This window comes from Symphalangus syndactylus, chromosome 12 (genome assembly GCF_028878055.3).
Source record: "Symphalangus syndactylus isolate Jambi chromosome 12, NHGRI_mSymSyn1-v2.1_pri, whole genome shotgun sequence".
Taxonomy (NCBI): Eukaryota; Metazoa; Chordata; class Mammalia; order Primates; family Hylobatidae; genus Symphalangus; species Symphalangus syndactylus.
Window position 1 is genome coordinate 141,810,191 of NC_072441.2, and position 20,618 is coordinate 141,830,808.

General features: G+C 41.8%; 1 protein-coding gene and 1 long non-coding RNA gene across 4 annotated transcripts in view; one reads left to right on the plus strand and one right to left on the minus strand.

The window, feature by feature from the left end:
• Positions 1-20,618, plus strand: part of CLSPN (claspin) — a 50,301-nt gene that overhangs the window by 17,399 nt on the left and 12,284 nt on the right. For 2 of the 3 annotated variants that reach the window (XM_055254848.2, XM_055254849.2), the window contains 16 exons: positions 2,344-2,594; positions 4,040-4,215; positions 4,317-4,381; positions 5,328-5,527; positions 5,871-6,025; positions 6,626-6,852; positions 8,049-8,160; positions 10,087-10,162; positions 10,376-10,476; positions 14,106-14,270; positions 14,378-14,499; positions 15,053-15,180; positions 15,513-15,618; positions 16,193-16,275; positions 16,539-16,700; positions 17,010-19,345. In XM_055254848.2, coding sequence (XP_055110823.1) covers positions 2,344-2,594; positions 4,040-4,215; positions 4,317-4,381; positions 5,328-5,527; positions 5,871-6,025; positions 6,626-6,852; positions 8,049-8,160; positions 10,087-10,162; positions 10,376-10,476; positions 14,106-14,270; positions 14,378-14,499; positions 15,053-15,180; positions 15,513-15,618; positions 16,193-16,275; positions 16,539-16,700; positions 17,010-17,120 — 2,240 coding nt within the window. In that variant the 3' untranslated portion in view covers positions 17,121-19,345. Of the gene's footprint in view, positions 1-2,343; positions 2,595-4,039; positions 4,216-4,316; positions 4,382-5,327; positions 5,528-5,870; positions 6,026-6,625; positions 6,853-8,048; positions 8,161-10,086; positions 10,163-10,375; positions 10,477-14,105; positions 14,271-14,377; positions 14,500-15,052; positions 15,181-15,512; positions 15,619-16,192; positions 16,276-16,538; positions 16,701-17,009; positions 19,346-20,618 lie in introns of those variants that run through there. The other variant, XM_055254847.2, reaches the window with a different exon arrangement.
• The window catches only part of LOC129468903 (uncharacterized), a 90,218-nt gene continuing 83,726 nt past the window's right edge, over positions 14,127-20,618 (minus strand). The window contains exon 4 of the long non-coding RNA XR_010117722.1: positions 14,127-14,241. This is a non-coding gene — a long non-coding RNA (uncharacterized lncRNA). The remainder of the gene's footprint in view (positions 14,242-20,618) is intronic.

A 20,618-nucleotide genomic window follows, 5' to 3' on the forward strand; every position in this document is an offset into this window, starting at 1 on the left:
TGTCTTATTATAAAAAACAAATCCCATTATAGACAAATATATAGAATAAATGAAAAACTTAATCTTCTATCAGAAACAGGTTCTATAACCATATTGTGTGTCCTTTTAAACTCTCTTCTTTGCACATATGTATATGTATTTAAACAAAAACAGGCCGGGCGTGGTGGCTCACGCTTGTAATCCCAGCACTTTGGGAGGCCGAGGCGGGCGGATCACGAGGTCAGGAGATCGAGACCACAGTGAAACCCTGTCTCTACTAAAAATACAAAAAAATTAGCCGGGCGTGGTGGCGGGCGCCTGTAGTCCCAGCTACTCGGAGAGGCTGAGGCAGGAGAATGGGGTGAACCCAGGAGGCGGAGTTTGCAGTGAGCCAAGATTGCGCCACTGCACTCCAGCCTGGGCGACAGAGCGAGACTCTGTCTCAAAAAAAAAACAACAACAAAAAAAAACAGGCTGGGTGCAGTGGCACTTGCGTATAATCCTAGCACTTTGGAAGGACAAGGCAGGAGGATCTGTTGAGCTCAGGAGTTGGAGACCAGCCTGGGCAACGTAGTGAGCCCTCATCTCTACCAAAAAAAAAAAAAAAAATTATCCAGGCATGGTGGCCTGCACCTGTGGCCCCAGATACTTGGGAGGCTGAGACAGGAGGATCATTTGAGCCAGGAGGTTGAAGTTGCAATGAGTCATGATTGTGGCACTGCACTCCAGCCTAGGCAAGAGAATGAGACCCTGTCTCAAAACAAAAAACCCAAAACAAAACAACCCACCTAATAATGTGATCATAACATGCATTCTACTTTGTGTTTTAGAAATGTATTAAGGACAGCTCTCACCCCCCCTCTTGAAATCACAAGTAATATATCACTTGGAAAGCAGTTTTAAACACTGAAAAAAGGTATCAAATAACTAGTCTTCCCAAGGATAACTATTAACAATTTCTTGTATGTCTTTATAGGAGTATTTTTATCCATATACCATTTTTTGTGAATGTGTGTGACATTGAACATGACTCTCTGTCAGGCATTGCTCTAGGTGCTTTATATGTTCTATCTCATTTAATCCTTACAACCCTATGAGGTAAATAACATTAGTATCCTTATTTTGTATATGAAGAAACTGATATGCAGAGCACTTAAACCACTTACTCAAGTTTACACAGCTAATAATTGGTAGGACCAGTGGTCTAATCCAGACCACCTAACTCCAGAGCTCAGATCTACTTTATATTGCTTTTGAGGCTCTTTTTTTTTTTTTTTTTTTTTTGAGACAGAGTCCTGCACTGTCACCCTGGCTGGAGTGCAATGGCACGATCTTAGCTCACTGCAACCTCCACCTCCTGGGTTCAAGCGATTCTCCTGCCTCAGCCTCCCGAGTAGCTGGGATTACAGGTGCCCGCCACCATGCCTGGCTAATTTTTGTATTTTTAGTAGAGATGGGGTTTCACTATGTTGGCCAGGCTGGTCTCGAACTCCTGACCTCGTGATCTGCGCGCCTTGGCCCTCCAAAGTGCTGGGATTACAGGTGTGAGTCACTGCGCCCGGCCTTGAGGCTTTTTTAAAAATGGCTGCATAATATTCCATTGAATTAATACAACATGACTCATTAAACCATACTCGTATTGACAGATGTCTTGTTTGTTCCAGTTGTTGCTATTGCATACAGTGTTATATTATAGTGCCAGATATATGGTGGTATATTAGATGCGAAATTCCTTACAGTGGAATTGTCATGATATATATCACATTTTGATATATATCATCCAGTTGTCTTTCAGAATGGTTATAGCACTCTGAATCACAGTGTATGAATTCCTGTTTCCTCTCAACAATAGGTATTATCAAACCTTCTAATTTTTGCCAAACTAACATGTTGAAAATGTATCTCGTTATTTTGATTTGTAGCTCTTTAATTAGAAGTGAGATTAAGCATTACTTTTAATTTATTAACAATATATGTTTATTTTTCTGTGAACTGCCAGTTCATATCATTAGCTCATTTTACTCTTGAGTTGTTTCTCTTTTTCTTTAATATAGGTAAATTTATCAGTGTTTTTCTTCATGGCTTTTGAGCCACAGACTTTTGAAGCTCTACTCCCTACGCCCCTTTTCTCTCTTTTGAACAATTATTTTATAATCCCTGAGTAGTATACTATCCAGGGTGCAGAAGTTCTCTTTGATACTTCAATTCATAATAATAATCTTGTGTTCAAATAACAAAAAAGCCCAGAATACTAGAGTCTCAGATTTTCCTTTTGGGATGTGACTAGAATACTTCTGGAGTTGCCTAAAATGCACACCTAATTATTGTATTATGTCCAAAGCATTTCTACATATTTCTGTTCAGGTGAAAAGCTTCAGGTGTTAAAAGCTAAACTGCAAGAAGCAATGAAACTCCGAAGGTTTGAGGAGCGCCAGAAGCGCCAAGCACTGTTTAAATTAGATAATGAAGATGGGTTTGCGGAAGAGGAGGAGGAAGAGGAAGAAATGACAGATGAGTCTGAGGAAGATGGAGAAGAGGAGATAGGGAAAGAAGAGGAAGAACTAGAGGAAGAGGAAGAGAAAGAAGAGGAGGAGGAAGAAGGAGGAAATCAGGAGGTTTCTGGCAATTATGTTGTTTTGTTACCTTGTCATGGTGAATATGAGAGAAAAAGTCAGACTTGAAAAAGAGTATAATAAGCATGTTCAATTGTATAAGAGGTTTTAGGGGCATGATGAGGGTAACTACCTCATACATCCCTAAATCTTAGGACCTTCAGTTCTGTCAGTACCACTGAATATCTGTAGATCATCATTATATATCTGAATACAGATATGCAGTGGTACTGACAGAATACCATTGCCTGGGCTTCCACCTGTTTATTTATATATTTTAATATAATACTAACATTAAAAATGGCTTTGTATTCGTAGGAAATTTTATCTTTGTTGTTTATTTAGGTTTCTCTATCAGATTAAAAAGCAGTCCTAACCTTGGCTAGATTGAGGCCTGGAGTAAATTCTCAGGGAGGTAGAGGCCTTTCTAAGTTATTTTCGTTCTTCGTTGAAGACGGCATTTGTAGAAGGGCCTCTTGCCCTTGTTCTGTAGTACTGTTTTCTGCCTAGGGAAAACTGGTGATGATACGATTGTTAAGTATTAAAAAGCTTTCCTTTTTGGGCCAGGCGGGGTGGCTCGTACCTGTAATCCTAGCACTTTGGGAGGCTGAGGTGGGTGGATCACCTGAGGTCAGGAGTTTGAGAACAGCCTAACCAACATCGTGAAAATCCATCTCTACTAAAAATACAAAAATTAGCTGTGTTTGGTGGCACACACCTGTAATCCCAGCTACTCAGGCAGGAGAATTGCTTGAACTCAGGCAGTGGAGGTTGCAGTGAGCCAAGATTGCGCCACTATACTCTAGCCTGAGCGACAGAGTGAGACTGCATCTCAAAAAAAGAAAAAAAAAAAAGCTTTCCTTTTTGTGTGCTGGGATCACTTAATTTTATTTTATTTTATTTTATTTTATTTTATTTATTTAAATTTTTTTGAGATGAGGGTCTCACTATGTTGACCAGACTGGTCTGGAACTCCTGGCCTCAAGTGATCCTCCCATCGTTGTGGCCTCCCAAAGTGCTGGGATTACAGGCATGAGCCACCATGCCCAGCAACTTGAGTTAATATTTAATTTTGGGTAAAGGAGAAAGAAAGCAATGGCTGAGCTATACAGCCTGTCTCGGTCTGTGCTTGGTTTGAGATCAGTAGTCAGCCTGCAATCTTAGACTGATTAATTAACCTCTTACTGCCTCAATAAAATGATAATCCAGTCGTCCTTTATAATCTTAGCAATTTCAGGAGGGTAAAAGGTAAAAAAAAAAATACAAAAAAGTTCTAGAAGTGTCAGGGAAAATTATGTTGATAATGGTCATATGGAACTTCCTTCAGTTTACCTTTTTGAATTTAAGATGTGATCTGTAACCAATCAGCCATATTTCAGGCTAACAGTGTATTTGCTTTTAAATGTTTTGACTTGTATTTTTTGTTTGTGGTGGCATGATTGGTAAAGACTGCAGAATTCCTTAGTAGTGAAGAAATAGAAACCAAAGATGAAAAAGAAATGGATAAAGAAAATAATGATGGCAGTAGTGAAATTGGCAAGGCAGTTGGCTTCCTCTCTGTTCCCAAGTCTCTCTCATCAGATTCTACTTTACTTCTATTTAAGGACAGCTCTTCGAAGATGGGGTAAGTGATTCTCTCTAAGAAAACTTAAAATTGCTTTGGATTTGCCCCTCCTGTAAAAACTAGGAACAGATACTGAACCAATTTACTTTCTTATTTTGCAGTTACTTTCCTACTGAAGAAAAATCAGAAACAGATGAAAACTCAGGCAAACAGCCTAGCAAACTGGGTAAGTAGTGATTCTTGTGCAGAACTTGACATTTCTTTTGTCCCTCAGCTTTGATATTTAAGGACTGCAGTACGGTAAGTTTCCATGTTTTTAAATCTGGTCACTTCCCAGTTTCATGTGTAGCTATGAAAAGGGTTTATGAATTAGAATATTTTTCTTGGTCTATTTTTTGCAGTTTATTTATAGTAGACCATGGTACATAATGTCCTTAGTGAATGTGTGTTGATTGAGTGAGCAATGAAATGTTTCTGTATGTAGATCAAAGGAAGATGTATAATTGATTGGATAATAAAGAGTGTGATCATAGGCATTAGGAAGGATAAGAGAAGGAAGAGAACTTTCGGCCAGGCACAGTGACTCACGCCTGTAATCCCAGCACTTTGGGAGGCCGAGGCAGGTGGATCATGAGGTCAGGAGATCGAGACCAGCCTGGCTAACATGGTGAAACCCTGTCTCTACTAAAAATATAAAAAATTAGCCAGGTGTGGTGGCACGCGCCTGTAGTCCCAGCTACTTGGGAGGCTGAGGCAGGAGAATCTCTTGAACCCAGGAGGCGGAGGTTGCAGTGAGCCGAATTCGCACCACTGCACTCCAGCTGGGGTGACAGAGCGAGACTCTGTCTCAAAAAAAAAAAAAAAAAAAGAACTTTCAAGTGTCACTTAGCTCAGAGTAATAAGCCCTGATTATATAATGCTATCTTAGTACTGTAATTTACCTTTAACTTAATGTTTTGGAACATATAACTTGAGGGGTTTGCCTATGAATTTTATCTGACAGTTTCATCCTTAACTCTTTTTCCTAAACAAATCCACCTTATTTCTGTAATCCTGCGCTTAAAAGGTGTTTCTCTTTCTCTAGGTGAGGATGATTCATGTTCCTTGCTCACAAAGGAGAGCAGCCACAATAGCAGCTTTGATGCGCTTAAAAGGTGTTTCTCTTTCTCTAGATGAGGATGATTCATGTTCCTTGCTCACAAAGGAGAGCAGCCACAATAGCAGCTTTGAGCTGATTGGCTCCACGATTCCATCCTATCAGCCTTGCAACAGACAAACAGGCCGTGGGACCAGTTTTTTCCCTACAGCAGGAGGATTCAGATCTCCTTCCCCTGGGCTATTTCGAGCCAGTTTGGTCAGCTCAGCTTCTAAGGTAAGATGGTGATGGTTTTTCTAATCTCCTCCTCTCTTTGCTTCCCACATTGCTAAATAAAGTTTGTCCCAGCCAACCAACTCCCACCACGTTGGTACTGAGCTTATGTGTGTTCAGTTTAAAAAATCCACCCCCTTTGTGTATTAAAAACAAGCTTCATCCAGTATTCTTACTTTCTTGGAGGTATTTTTCTTTATGCTTCTCATGGCTGTGTATTGTCCTCCTCAACTACAATTTCCTGAGAGTAGCTTAAATATTGCAAATAGCAACTTCTGTTATTGTCATGACAATGAATGACATTTGTAAAATGTTTTGTTATTGTTTGTTTTTGTTTGGGTGCCAGAGTTCAGGGAAACTGTCTGAGCCTTCACTTCCCATAGAGGATTCCCAGGATCTGTATAACGCCTCCCCAGAGCCTAAGTCACTTTTCCTAGGAGCAGGAGACTTCCAGTTCTGTTTAGAAGATGACACTCAGAGCCAACTGTTGGATGCAGATGGGTAGGTAGTTTTGTGTTTCTGTGGGTGGGAATGGTGCTGGGTACTGCTTAATTTTGTTTAAAAATAAGTGAGCTTCTGTCACTCCATCTGTGCTTTCTCTTCTGAGAAAGAGAAGGTGTACAGACCATTAGTATTACATTCTATAAGTTTGAACAAAGTCTGTCCAGAAAATAAACATAAATAGCTCTTGCTAACATTCTGGTCCTTAAATTTCTGTCTTATTTGAAATGCATAGATCTTGTATTGTAAGGTCATCAAATTTCCCTGTATCCATCCTGCTATGTTATTATTGTTGGGTAAGGTTGAGAATTCACAGACTGGTGGCACATTACAGGACATAATGCCAAGCCCTGCTCTAGCATCATCTGAGGCTAAAAGTTATCCTTTACACTTTACCTTCTGAGTAACATTTTATTCTTTCACAAAACTTTTCCCTCCCTCTTTAGATTAACACAAGCCTAAAGTTTGAATCTTTTGCTTTCTGGTTTGAGATTCAGCTTTTAACTGATGTAGGAAATGAATTCAGAGGTTTTTCACCCCCTACTTTGCCATTTCTCTGAGGAATTTTTTACACTATTCGTTGTGCTCATTGGCTCTTAGGTTCTTAAATGTTAGAAACCACAGGAATCAGTACCAAGCTTTGAAGCCTCGATTGCCATTGGCCAGTATGGATGAGAATGCCATGGATGCCAACATGGATGAGCTGTTGGATTTGTGTACTGGAAAGTTTACATCTCAGGCTGAAAAACATCTACCCAGGAAGAGTGACAAGAAAGAGAACATGGAGGAACTTCTGAACCTTTGTTCAGGAAAATTCACTTCTCAGGGTAAATATCCAACCGAGAGTATCAGGCTTACCACACCCAAGTATCAGTGTCCTTGAAAAGAATTCCCTGGGCTGGTGGGGTGGCTCATGCCTGTAATCCTAGAACTTTGGGAGGCTAAGTTGGATGGATCGCTTGAGCTCAGAAGTTTGAGACCAGCCTGGGCAACATGGCAAATCCCCATCTCTACGAAAAAAAAAAAAATTAGCCAGGCATGGTGGCACGTGCCTGTGGTCCTAGCTACTTGGGAGGCTGAGGTGGGAGGATCTCTTGATCCTGGGAGGTGAAGGTTGCAGTGAGCCGAGATCACACCAGTGCACTCCAGCCTGGGTGGCAGAGACCCTGCCTAAAAATAGAAAAAAAGAAAGAAAAGAAGCCCCTTACCCTCGGGTGAAAAGTTCACAGAAAACAAGGCTGTGGTGGAATCTGTGTATAAACTGAATTCACTGCTTAGTGCCCTGACATTTAGAACTCTTACTTTCTTAGAGTGGTAAAGTATCAACTTAAGACTACTTTAGGCCGGGCGCAGTGGCTCACGCCTATAATCCCAGCACTTTGGGAGGCCAAGGCAGGGGATTTCCTGAGCTCAGGAGTTCGCCACCAGCCTGGGTGGCACGGTGAAACCCCATCTCTACTAAAATACAAAAAATTACTGGGCGTGGTGGCCTGTGCCTGTAATCCCAGCTACTTGGGAGGCTGAGACAGGAGAACTGCTTGAACCCCTGAGGTGGAGTTTGCAGTGAGCCAAGATTGTGCCACTGCACTCCAGCCTGGGCAACAGAGAGAGACTGTCTCAAAAAAAAAGTCTCAAAAAAAAAAAAGACTGCTTTAGCTTTGCCCATATGATACATCATTTATGATTAATGTATGTACAAAGTTTAGAACAGCATCTGATATATAATAAATTTCATATAAATGTTAACTTCCTGTTCCCTGCCCCCAATGCACACAACTGCTAGATCGAACATAAGCTCTATGAGACCTGGGATAGTGGTTCGTTCATTACTGTATCCCTGGTGGCCTGGCACATATGGCACATAGTAAGCACTAAATAAGGATTTGTTGAATGAGTAGATGGTAGGCTCTTCTTGGCAAGCTTACCTTAGAACTGTATCGAGCTGGCATGACTTTAGATGGCTGGGAAAAGAGTATAAAGCTATCATTCCTTGGTGACACATCTTTTCCTTGTTGTGATGTAGATGCCTCCACTCCAGCCTCATCAGAGTTAAATAAACAGGAGAAGGAGAGCAGCATGGGTGATCCAATGGAAGAAGCACTTGCTCTTTGCTCAGGCTCTTTTCCCACAGACAAGTAAGTCTCAGATTGCTGGGAATTTGGGAAGGCCTGGCCTTTTGATAAAATCAAAATAACTGATCATCTTAAGGGCTTTGCACCTTTTCTGAGAATCTTGCAGTGGATTTGAGTCTCATATATGCCTAGTAAGCAAATTTTAATGCTTTGGTGGAGAACAGGGTAAAAAAGGCAAGAATATGAAAGATATTTAATATCATTAATAGGGAAATGCCAACCAAAACCACAGTGAGACACCCATTATGACTTGTATCAGAAAAACCCAAAAAGTGTTATTAAGAATGTGGAGAAATTGGAAACCTTGTGTACTATTGGTGAGAATGTAAAATAGTGCATCTGCCAGGGAAAGTATGATGGCTCCTCCAAAATTAAAAATAGAGGCCAGGAGGCCAGGCACGGTGGATCATCTGAGGTCAGGAGTTCGAGACCAGCCTGACCAACATGATGAAACCCCGTCTCTACTAAATACAAAAAATTAGCTGGGCATGGTGGTGCATGCCTGTAATCCCAGCTACTTGGGAGGCTGAGGCAGGAGAATTGCTTGAACCCGGGAGGCGGAGGTTGTAGTGAGCCAAGATCATGCCATTGCACTCCAGCCTGGGCAACAAGAGCAAAACTCCATCTCTAAATAAATAAATAAATAAATAAAATAAAAATAGAATGACCATATGATCCAGCAATTTCACTTCTTAGTCTGTACCCCAAAAAAGTGAAAGCAGGACTTGAACAGATGTTTGCACCCCTAAGTTCAAAGCAGCATTATTCACAGTCAGTAGTCAAAACATGAAAGCGACCTATGTTTATTAGCAGATGAATGGGTAAACAAAATACAGTATATATATGCAAAGGAATATTCAACTTAAAATGGAAATTCTGGCTGGGCATGGTGGCTCACACCTGTAATCCTAACACTTTGGGAGGCTGAGGTGGGTGCATCACTTGAGCTCAGGAGTTTGAGACCAGCCTGGATAATATGGCAAAACCCCATCCCTATAAAAAAAATACTAAAATTAGCTAGGCGTGTGCTGGTAGTACCAGCTATTCAGGGGGCTGAGGTGGGAGAATTGCTTGAGCCTGGGAGGTCGATGCTGCATTGAGCCATGATTGTGCCACTGCACTCTGGGCATCAGAGCGAGACCCTCTCTCAAAAGAAGTTCTGACACTTGCTACAACATGGATGAATCTTAGGATGTTATGCTAGAAGAAATAAGCCAGTCACCAAAAGACAAATACTAGGAGTCCACTTACATGAGGTACTTAGAGTAGTCAAATGCATAGAGACAGAAGGTAGAATGGTGGTTGCCAGAGACTGAGGTTATGAGAGTGTAATGAGTATAGAGTTTTAGTTTTGCAAGCCGAAAAGAGTTCTGGAGATTGCTTAACAATATGAATGTACTTAACACTACTGAACTATAGAAAGATCTTTAAAAGGGCAAATTTTATATTATGTGTATTTTACCACAATTGAAATTTTAAAAAATTTTCTTCCTGTTTAATTGAAGAGATTATTGGTGATAATAAAAGTTTTAAATTTGGCTGGGCGAGGTGGCTCTTATCTATAATCTCAGTACTTTGGGAGCCCAAGGCGAGTAGATTGCTTGAGCCCAGGAATTCAAGATGAACCTGGGCAACATGGTGACATCTGTCTCTACAAAAAATACAAAAATTAGCTGAGCATAGTGGCTTATACCTCTAGTCCCAGCTACTCAGGAGGCTGATGTGGGAGGATCACTTGAGCCCTGGAGGTGGAGGTTACAGTGAGCTGAGATGGTGCCACTGTACTCCAGGTGGTGTAAGAGACCAAGACTGTCTCAGGGAAAAAAAAAAATTAACACACACAAAATTTTTTTTTAATTCCTAACTTGGCTGACTACTTGTAGTTTGCTTTCAACAACTTATTTATTGATTCATTGATTTACATTTTAGGGAAGAGGAAGACGAGGAGGAGGAATTTGGAGACTTTCGGCTTGTTTCAAATGATAATGAGTTTGATAGTGATGAGGTGAGTATGAAGGGAACAAAGTAATCATAACTGAGCTCCATGTATTGCTGCCCTCAAGTGTTTTTTTCCCCTCAGTTCTTGAGAATTCTAAGTTTGGCATCTTATCAGAAACAATTTCCTAGAATGAGGTGTTTGGGCAGATGTTTATAAATCCTTTTTTCGTTGAGGACACATTTTATTCTGCTTAATTTGGATATGATGCTGATTTTGTAGGATGAACACAGTGACTCTGATAATGATCTGGCACTGGAAGACCATGAAGGTGATGATGAAGAAGAACTCCTGAAGCGATCTGAGAAGTTGAAAAGGCAAATGTATGTGTTATCAATATGTCCATTCCTTCAGGTGTATTTAAAATTTGGTCACTAGGCCAGGCACGGTGGCTTGCGCCTGTAATCCCAGCACTTTGGGAGACTAAGGCAGGCGGATCACCTGAGGTCAGGAGTTCAAGACCAGCCTGGTCTTGGTGACACAGGTCAAGAGATCGAGACCATCCTGACCAATATGGTGAAACCCTGTCTCTACTAAAAAATATAAAAATTAGCCAGATGTGATGGTGGGTGCCTGTAGTCCCAGCTACTCGGGAAGCTGAGGCAGGGAGAATCACTTGAACCCAGGAGGTAGAGGTTGCAGTGAGCCGAGATCGCACCACTGCATTTCAGCCTGGGTGACAGAGCGAGACTCTGTCTCAAAAAAAAAAAAAAAAAAAAAAAAAAAAAAGTTGATCACTTAATATGTCCTGTGTGCTAATAACTGCTTTACAGGCATTAACATATTATCTTATGCCAGGCGCAGTGGGTCACGCCTGTAATCCCAGCACTTTGGGAGGCCAAGGCAGGCATATTACTTGAGGTCAGGAGTTTGAGACCAGCGTGACCAACATGGTGAAATCCTCTCTACTAAAAATACAAAATACAAAATAAAGTACAAAAACTAGCCAGGCATGGTTCCGGGCGCCTGTAGTGCCAGCTACTTGGGAGGCTGAGGCAGGAGAATTGCTTGAATCCGGGTGGCGGAGGTTGCAGTGAGCCAAGATTGCCCCATTGCACTCCAGCCTGGGTGATAGAGCAAGACTCCATCTCAAAAAAGAAAAATTATCTTATGAGTGGGTACTATTATTCTCCTCATTTTACAGTTGAAGGAACTGAGTCTCAGAAAGATTAAATTTACCCAAGATCACATAGCTAGAAGGTAGCAGAGCCTGGATTCAACTTAGATTAGGTGAAATCTCCCCTAACAGTCAAGTTAATAGTTTGCCACTTTTTAATTTAAATCCTCCTGCCTCAGCTTCCCAAGTAGCTGGGACTACAGGCATGTGCCACCACACCTGGCTAATTCTTTTTATTTTTTGTAGAGATGGGGCCTTGCTTTGTTCCCAGGCTGGTCTTAAACTCTTGGCCTCAAGTGATCCTCCTGCCTCTGCTTCCCAAAGTCTGGGATTACAGGCATGAGCCACCAGGCCCAGCTATTTTTTTTTTTTTTTTTTTTTTTTTGAGACGGAGTCTCGCTCTGTCGCCAGGCTGGAGAGCAGTGGCATGATCTCGGCTCACTGCAACCTCCGCCTCCCGAGTTCAAGCGATTCTCCTGCTTCAGCCTCCTGAGTAGCTGGGTCTATAGGCACGTGCCACCACATCCAGCTAATTTTTGTATATTTAGTAGAGACGGGGTTTCACCATGTTGGTCAGGATGGTCTCGATCTCTTGACCTCACGATCCACCCGCCTTGGCCTTTCAACTTGCTGGGATTATAGGCGTAAGCCACCCCACCCGGCTGGCCCAGCTCATTTTTTTGATATGTTGTTCTGGTCATGAAAGTAAAATATTTATTTTAGGATATTTAAAAGAATACAAACTGGGTGCAGTGGCCCACGCCTATAAGCTCAGCACTTTCGGAAGCTGAGGTGGGTGGATCACCTGAGGTCAGGAGTTCGAGACCAGCCTGGCCAACATGGCGAGACCCTATCTCTACTAAAAATACAAAATTAGCCAAGCATGATGGCCAGTGCCTGTAATCCCAGCTACTCAGGAGGCAAAGCTGGAGAATCGCTTGAACCGGGAGGTGGAGGGTACAGTGAGCTGAGATTGTGCCATTGCATTCCAGCCTGGGTGACGAGAGAAACTCCATTTCCCCCAACCCCCACAAAAAAAGAATACAGAAAGATATAAATAAAAACTTATCCATGTCCACTATCCAGGATATAAATGAAAGTTAGTTAGTTCCTCTTAATCCTTTTTATGCATATATTTTTATATAGTTGAGATTTGTACAATCTGTCTATATGTATAATTTTGCATCTTTTTTTTTCCTACTTAGCATATCCAGAAACATTTTCCTATGATGTTAAAAAAAAAAGTTTTATAAAGACAATTCTAATAGGTATTTAATATTATATTGTATGTGAATGATTTGGAATTCACATATAGGACATTATATTGATCCCTATTAGATTTATATGGTTGCTTTTATCCCATCATTTCATTCTATTAAGATTCACTTTGGTTTCTAATTTGTCACCTATCAAATTAACTCTCATACAGCTTTAGGTTATCCATAGATTTTTCTAAGGTAGTGGTTCTTATCTGCAGAGCTCTTTGTTCAAATAAAATCTTTTAAAGAATGACAGATAAAAGTTGAACTGTTCAAAGATGGTAAGTGGGAAGTTTGGGAAACTTAGTGACTAGTGGCCCCTGAAGGAATTTTCCAGAAACCCTAGGATTTAGAACAACTTAGCTTTAAGAAAATACAGTATAGGCTGGGCGTGGTGGCTCACGCCTGTAATCCCAGTACTTTGGGAGGCTGAGATGGACAGATCACCTGAGGTCAGGAGTTCAAGACCACCCTGGCCAACATGGTGAAACCCTATATCTAGTAAAAAAACAAAAATTAGCCAGGCATGGTGGCACGCATCTGTAATCCCAGCTACTGGGGAGGTTGAGGCACGAGAATCGCTTGAACCCAAGAGGTGGAGGTTGCAGTGAGCCGAGATGGCGTCTCTGCACTCCAGCCTGGGCGACAGAGCGACACTTCATCTCAAAAAAAAAAAGAAAGAAAGAAAGAAAATACAGTATATAGGTCTTTGATAAAAATCAGTTTTCAGAAAGCCACCAAACTTCTGCCATTTTGGACCACATGGGACCAAGATGACTTTGAATCCAGGGTGACACCAGATTTATTCTCAGGGGGAGCTGAAGTCAGAAGAAGTAACTAGTAGTTGTTTTGATTACCAGTAGAGCCCTGAGCCTTAGTCTTCCTTCTGATGTGGGGGTCAAGATTTGTTAGGCTGTAAGAAGATCCCAGTTTATTACCTTTCTACACCACACCATCTCTAGTTTGTCTCTTAAAGCTGGTGTGCTCAAATGCAAAATGAAATAGTTTGAATCTTCCAGCAGGTATTCTAATACATGTAGAAGAGATTAAGAGTTTTCTGGCTTTCAAATCACCCAATCTAAGTTGAATCCAGGCTCTGCTACCTTCTAGCTATGTGACCTTGGGTAAATGTAATCTTTCTGAGGCTCAATTCCCTCAACTGTAAAATGAAGAGAATAATGGTACCCATTCCTAAGATAATATGTTAATGCCTGTAAAGCACAGTTATTAGCACACAAGACATATTAAGTGATCGACTTTTAAATACAAATGCTCCACATCTTACAATGGGGCTATATCCTGATCAATCCATCATAAGTTGAAAATGCATTTTCATCTTATCCAGATATAACTCCATCGTAAATTGAGAAGCATACTAAGTGCATATCACATTCATGTCATCGTAAAGTTGAAAAACCATCATAAGTAGGAGACTATTACCAAAAAAATTTAAATATTATCAAATGTATTATGTTTATTATTATTAGAAGTGACTCTGTGTTCTGCTTTTCTCTGCTTCCATATTCTGTGAGTATATTCATTGTCGCATTTTCTAATCCTCAAAATTGCTTTCTAGGAGGTTGAGGAAATACCTGGAGGATGAGGCAGAGGTGTCAGGAAGTGATGTGGGAAGCGAAGATGAGTATGATGGGGAAGAAATTGATGAATATGAAGAGGACGTAATTGATGAAGTACTTCCTTCTGATGAGGAACTGCAGAGTCAAATCAAGAAAATACACATGTCAGTATCCCAACAAGCCCTTCTGAGTAATAGGGTACATCTTAAGACAAGCCATATAACCAGCCAGAATGGTCCTTGTTTTGAACACCTTATTTCTCCTGTTGCAGGAAAGCTATGTTGGATGATGATAAGCGACAGCTACGTTTATACCAAGAGAGGTACCTTGCTGATGGGGATCTGCACAGCGATGGTCCTGGGCGAATGAGGAAGTTTCGATGGAAAAACATAGGTATCTTGGTTGTTGTCTTTAAAAGCAATCAGTTATGGGCTGAGCATGGTGGCTCACACCTGTAATCCCAACACTTTGGGAGGCAGATGTGGGCGGATCACAAGGTCAGGAGTTCAAGACCAGCCTGAACAACATGGTGAAACCCTGTCCCTACTAAAAGTTCAAAAATTAGACGGCTGTGGTGGCACGCGCCTGTAATCCCAGCTACTCAGGAGGCTGAGGCAGGAGAATTGCGTGAACCCGGGAGACGGAGGTTGCAGTGAGCAGAGATCACGCCATTGCACTCCAGCCTGGGCGACAGAGAGAGACTCCATCTCAAAAAAAAAAAAAAAGCAAACAGTTACAATGCACATTTGTCCAGTTTCAGATGGCAAATGGCAAGCAGCAAAACTATAACAGGCTATGTGAAGACCTAGTTGTAACTGTTTTCTGTTAGTGGATGGGGAAAGTTTACATCATTATGTAGTAAATGATAAAGTTTTATTTTTTGTCTGTCCAAGCACCCTCTCTTGTGAGGACTGCCGAATGCTGATTACCTTCACTCTTTGTTTAGATGATGCTTCCCAGATGGACTTGTTCCACAGAGACTCTGATGATGATCAGACCGAAGAACAGCTTGATGAGTCAGAAGCCAGGTGGAGGAAGGAGCGAATTGAACGAGAACAGTGGCTTCGGGACATGGTAGGAGTTCACATACTCTGACCCTAGTTTATGAGTCTGTCTCTTAGCTTGTCATGATAGTTTCAAAATCTTAGCTTGTCATGATAGTTTCAAAATCTTAGGCAACATATTGCTATCTCTTTTAATCCTTGAGCTATCTTTTGTGTTTTGAGAAGGCTATACCATGGACAGTTCTCTTCATGTTTGTCTAAGATTAATTTTTTTTGTCTAAAGCATCAAAGGCTGCAAAAAGGAAAACAAATACCCCAGGAACTCTAGTTTCACAATCCAGGCCATGCTAACTATTTAGGAAGGCTATAGACTTTTAATGCTGGATAATTTTTTTTTTTCAGGCACAGCAGGGGAAAATTACAGCTGAAGAAGAAGAAGAAATTGGGGAGGACAGTCAGTTTATGATACTGGCCAAGAAAGTTACAGCCAAAGCACTGCAGAAGAATGGTGAGCTCTTGTTTCTCCTTAGGGTCTAGCCCGCTGGATTGTTCGTGGTAGAGCTTTGGAGGTAACTCTAACCTTCAGGAGCTGTTGCAGCTTAATCATAAGCTTGTGTCTAATACTGTCTTAAAGAGGCTTCACAGAGGTGGTGGGAGACAGTGTACTTAGATCTTAGACTATTGGGCAGTAGAGACTGTATTCGTGAGTATATGTGGCTAGTTTTACTTTATGTTCTAAGGCTCAGAGTAGTTAATTCTGGCTTTCTCTATTTAGTTGCCCAGGATTGTATACCTAAGTGTTAGAGGTGGGATTTGAATCCAGGAATATTTAACTCCAGAAATGAAGCTCTTCACTATTCCATACACTGACCACTTCTGTTTTTCTTAAATGATTACTGTTCAACTTAGTTGTGTCTCTTCTTGGAGCCAATTATTATAGTTTCAAAGTCACCATTGTATAGAACAGAGTTCCCATGGCTTTAGCATATTGATTTAGTTACAAGATTTCTTAGCTTGTTTAGATTTAAAAGTAATTCTAATCAGCTTTTCCCAGAATAGGCCTCTCTGTCTTTTCTTTCCAGCCAGTCGCCCTGTGGTTATTCAGGAATCAAACTCTTTGCTCAGAAATCCTTTTGAAGCCATCAGACCAGGAAGTGCTCAACAGGTTGGTTGGGAACCTTGTTAATTTGACATCATAGTCTACAGGTTATAAAGGCCCAGGTCCAGCTTAGAGAATAGTCTCTGTCATTAGAGGAAGGAGGTGGCTGCAGGGAAAAAGTTAATGTCAAAGGAGTCTGCTATTTCTTTTCTGTTTGAATAGGGTAGGAATATGTACCCTCGATATCTGGGGGGAAGCAGGGAGGGAAGGACTTTTCATTCTTTAATTGGCACTTGGGATTTGATACCAGATGACTCTTCTTTCCTCAGGTGAAGACAGGCTCACTGCTAAACCAGCCCAAAGCTGTGCTTCAGAAACTGGCTGCTCTCTCTGACCGTAACCCCAGTGCTCCTCGAAATTCAAGAAACTTTGTCTTTCATACACTTTCTCCTGTCAAGGCTGAGGCGGCAAAGGAATCGTCGAAGTCTCAGGTATGGAATTTGAGAACTAATACAGTGGCTTCCCAAACTAGAATTTATTTATTTATTTAAATTTAAAAACAAACATTCTGGCTTAACCTCTTTATGCTGCAATGTTGAAATCTTGCAGTCCCCGATAAGGTACAAGAGAATTGCTACCCCAGTAGGTAGTCAACTTTTAAACTTGCCTAGAAAGTTTATCTTTCTTTCTTTTTTTCTGTTGTTAATCATCCACAATTTATGAGTTGCTTGAGAGCTAATTGAAGATAAGTACTTGTATGAAGGTCTTAAGCTGGCCCTGACTCCCTCTCTGCTCTCTAGGTAAAGAGAAGGGGTCCATCTTTCATGACTTCTGCTTCACCTAAGCGCCTCAAAACAGATGATAGCACTTCAGGACTGACGCGAAGCATCTTCAAATATTTGGAGAGCTAACACCATCAAAGGTGCCAAAATCTACATTGAGACTGCTTTGAGAAGTTTCTAGCACTGAAAGTTGGAATTGACACTCCAGCCAATGATCCTTCCTTCTTTCATAATCAATGCAATAAGATTGCAGACAGAAATTCCAGTTATTTCTACTGCACAGCTCTGGACATCTCTTTTCCTAGTATTATTCCCTGGATTGGCCACAGATTTCAATTCTGCAGTATTTACAACATCAACAACTCATAGAATACTTGGGTGAGGTTTCCTTTTTTTTTTTTTTTTTTTTTTTAAGATGGAGTCTCACTCTGTTGCCCAGGTTGGAGTGCAGTGGCGTGATCTCGGCTCGCTGCAATCTCCGCCTCCCAGGTTCAAGTGATTCTCCTCCCTCAGCCTCCCGAGTAGCTGGGATTACAGGCATGTGCCAATACGCCCAGCTAATTTTTGTATTTTTAGTAGAGATGGGGTTTCACCACGTTGGCCAGGCTGGTCTTGAACTCCTGACCTCAAATGATCCACCCGCCTCGGCCCCAAAAAGTGCTAGGATTACATGCATGAGTCACCGCACCTGGCCTTGGGTTAGGTTTCACTTCCTCCATTAAACATTTGACATTTTATCGTAGCAGCTTTCTGGGTTAATATCTCTTTGTGATAGAAGTGGTTGGAAGAGGAAGAGTAGGGAAAAGTGTGACATTACAGATTAAACAGTGAAAATCAGTACCATAGTGACTCCTTTACACCCATGAGATATGTACCATGATGACCGGGGTTCGGTGAAAGAAAGATTTCTTTTTTTTGAGACAGTCTCACTTTGTTGCCCAGTCTGGAGTGCAGTGGCGCAATCTTGGCTCACGGCAACCTCTGCCTCCCAGGTTCAAGTGATTCTCCTGTCTCAGCCTCCCAAGTAGCTGGGACTACAGGTGCATGCCACTACACCTGGCTAATTTTTGTATTTTTAGTGGAGACAGGGATTCACCATGTTGGCCAGGATGGTCTCAATCTCCTGACCTCAAGTGATCCAGCTGCCTCAGCCTCACAAAGTGCTGAGATGACAGGCGTGAGCCACTGTGCCCAGCCAAAAGAACTATTTCTTAGATGGAGGATCTAGGAACCAATAGATGGGCTGCTGTATTACTCTTACCCCTTTCATTTTCCTGTATGCTTCTTCCCAAGGCAGCATCAAATTTTCAATTAATTTTTGCTGCTTATTAAGGACTTAAACTGGTACCCAAGTCAGAAAGACTGTGCCTCTAATTTTCTGGAGCTTGGGGATGAAGATAAAGTGTTACACCCAGTGTTTGTCCACCACAGTCTATGGGGCAGAGAGACCCTTCCTGGGACTGAATTCTCAATTTGAAGCACTGTTGTTCAAAGATCTCCCTTCTGGATCTGACAAGAAGAAACATAACCATTATTTATTGCATTCTCCTGGCTTACATACATTGCCCTCACTAATCAGTGAACATTTCAGTATTTCATTACTAATTTTGAGAGAAGACCACCATGGAATTTAATAAAAATATTATTGAAGAGAATTGCCATCATTCTCCATTTCCCCGAACTACCACAAGCTTCTCAGAATTTTAGACAAATGTTTTTCCCCTCAGAACTGAGCATCAGTGCTGCTTTGGAAAAACATTCCATGTGAATACTGTGGTTTCAGTGTCAGGACCTGGACTTGGGCAGTTGGAAGAGAGTGTGCCAGTTTTTTATTGGGAGATGGGAACACCAATTTAATTGATGCAATTAGGTTGTAGGTTTTCTACAGTTTTTCTTTTCTTTTCTGTCTCTTTTTTTTTTTTTTTTTGAGACATAGGCTGGCTCTGTCACCTAGGCTGGAATACAATGGCACGATCTCGGCTCACTGCAACCTCCGCCTCCCAGGTTCAAGCAATTCTGCCTCGGCCTCCCAAATAGCAGGGATTACAGGCGCCTGCCACCACGCCCAGCTAATTTTTTGTATTTTTATTAGAGATGGGGTTTCGCCATGTTGGCCAAGCTGGTCTTGAACTCCTGACCTGAGGTGATCCACCCGTCTCAGCCTCCCAAATTGCTGGGATTACAGGCTTGAGCCACCGCACCTGGTCGGTTTTCTACGGCTTTCTAATACTCAAGATATTGACTTTGACAATACTTATGTTTGTATACTTGTAATCTTATAATGGGGAAAATATGTATAAAGATGTTTTAATATGTATGTAGTTTTTCAATAAATCTTAATGCCTTGAAGGGAAGATTTGCTGTCCAGCTTGAATGCTCATTCTTAGGTCAGTGCCTGTCTAACCTTGAGGAGCATTTCATTTTCAGGTTATCTCCATCCCAGGGAAACCCTCTGGGTCTAAAGTGAGAGGCTGCTGCAATTGTCCCCTCACTGGCTTCTTAGTCCTCGTGAACTGATCAAGTTAACTTACCAAGTGGTTTGGGTTCAGCTCAGGTGAAGAGGGTAATTGAGTTTACATAAATGGTACCTTCTATTATAGCTCTTTGTTTAAAAAATTTATTTTTTAGAGACAGTCTCATTCTGTTGCCCAGGTTAGAGTGCAGTGGCACCATCATAGCTCACTGTACCCTTGAACTCCTGGGCTTCAGCATCCTCCTTCCTCAACCTTTGGGATAGCTGGGCCACATTACAGGCACATGCCACCGTGCCCAGCTAATTATTTTATTTTAGTAGAGACAGGGTCTTGCTGTGTTGCCCCAGCTGATCTTGAGCTTCTGGCCTCAAGTAATCCTCCCACCTTGGCCTCCTAAAATGCTGGGGTCACAGGCTCAGCCACCATGCCCAGCCTGTTACAGCTTTGATTGGCCTTTCTCTTTAGCTAAGTTTGTATGTACTTCATTTTATCCATGGGTTCCAGATACGTGTTTTTACCTCTTTCTTTGAACTCTCTCAACAGTTCCCAAGGCAAGGTAGCCCTTGCTGGGCAAAAGAGAACTGAGAAATCCAGGGAGAAAATGGTTTCTGGGCTGGGCGCAGTGGCTCATGCCTGTAATCTCAGCACTTTGGGAGGCTCAGGCAGCTGGATCACCTGAGGTCAGGAGTTGGAGACCAGACTGACCAACAAGGTGAAACCCCGTCTCTACTAAAAATACAAAAATTAGCTAGGCGTGGTGGTGGCAGGTGCCTGTAGTCCCAGCTACTTGGGAGGCTGAGACAAAAGAATTGCTTGAACCTGGGAGGCAGGGGTTACAGTGAGCCGAGATCGCGCCACTGCTCTCCAGCATGGGCGACAGAGTGAGACTACCTCTCAAGAAAAAGAGAAAGAAAATGGTTTCTGATTGAGGCTCCTGGGAGAAAGCACTCTTTGGAGAAAGAAAACTTGAGTCAAACTCTGGGTTACTTTTCCTTATGCCGGGATGGCTGCTCTAAAGTCAGCTAAGCCTTGATCTCGGTAACAGGATTGACATGGACAGTTTCCATCTGACCCATATGCCCTTTGCCCAAAGCACTGAGCCAGCAGCATCAGCTACGTTTTAATGAAATTGAAGCCCCAGGACCTGCCACTA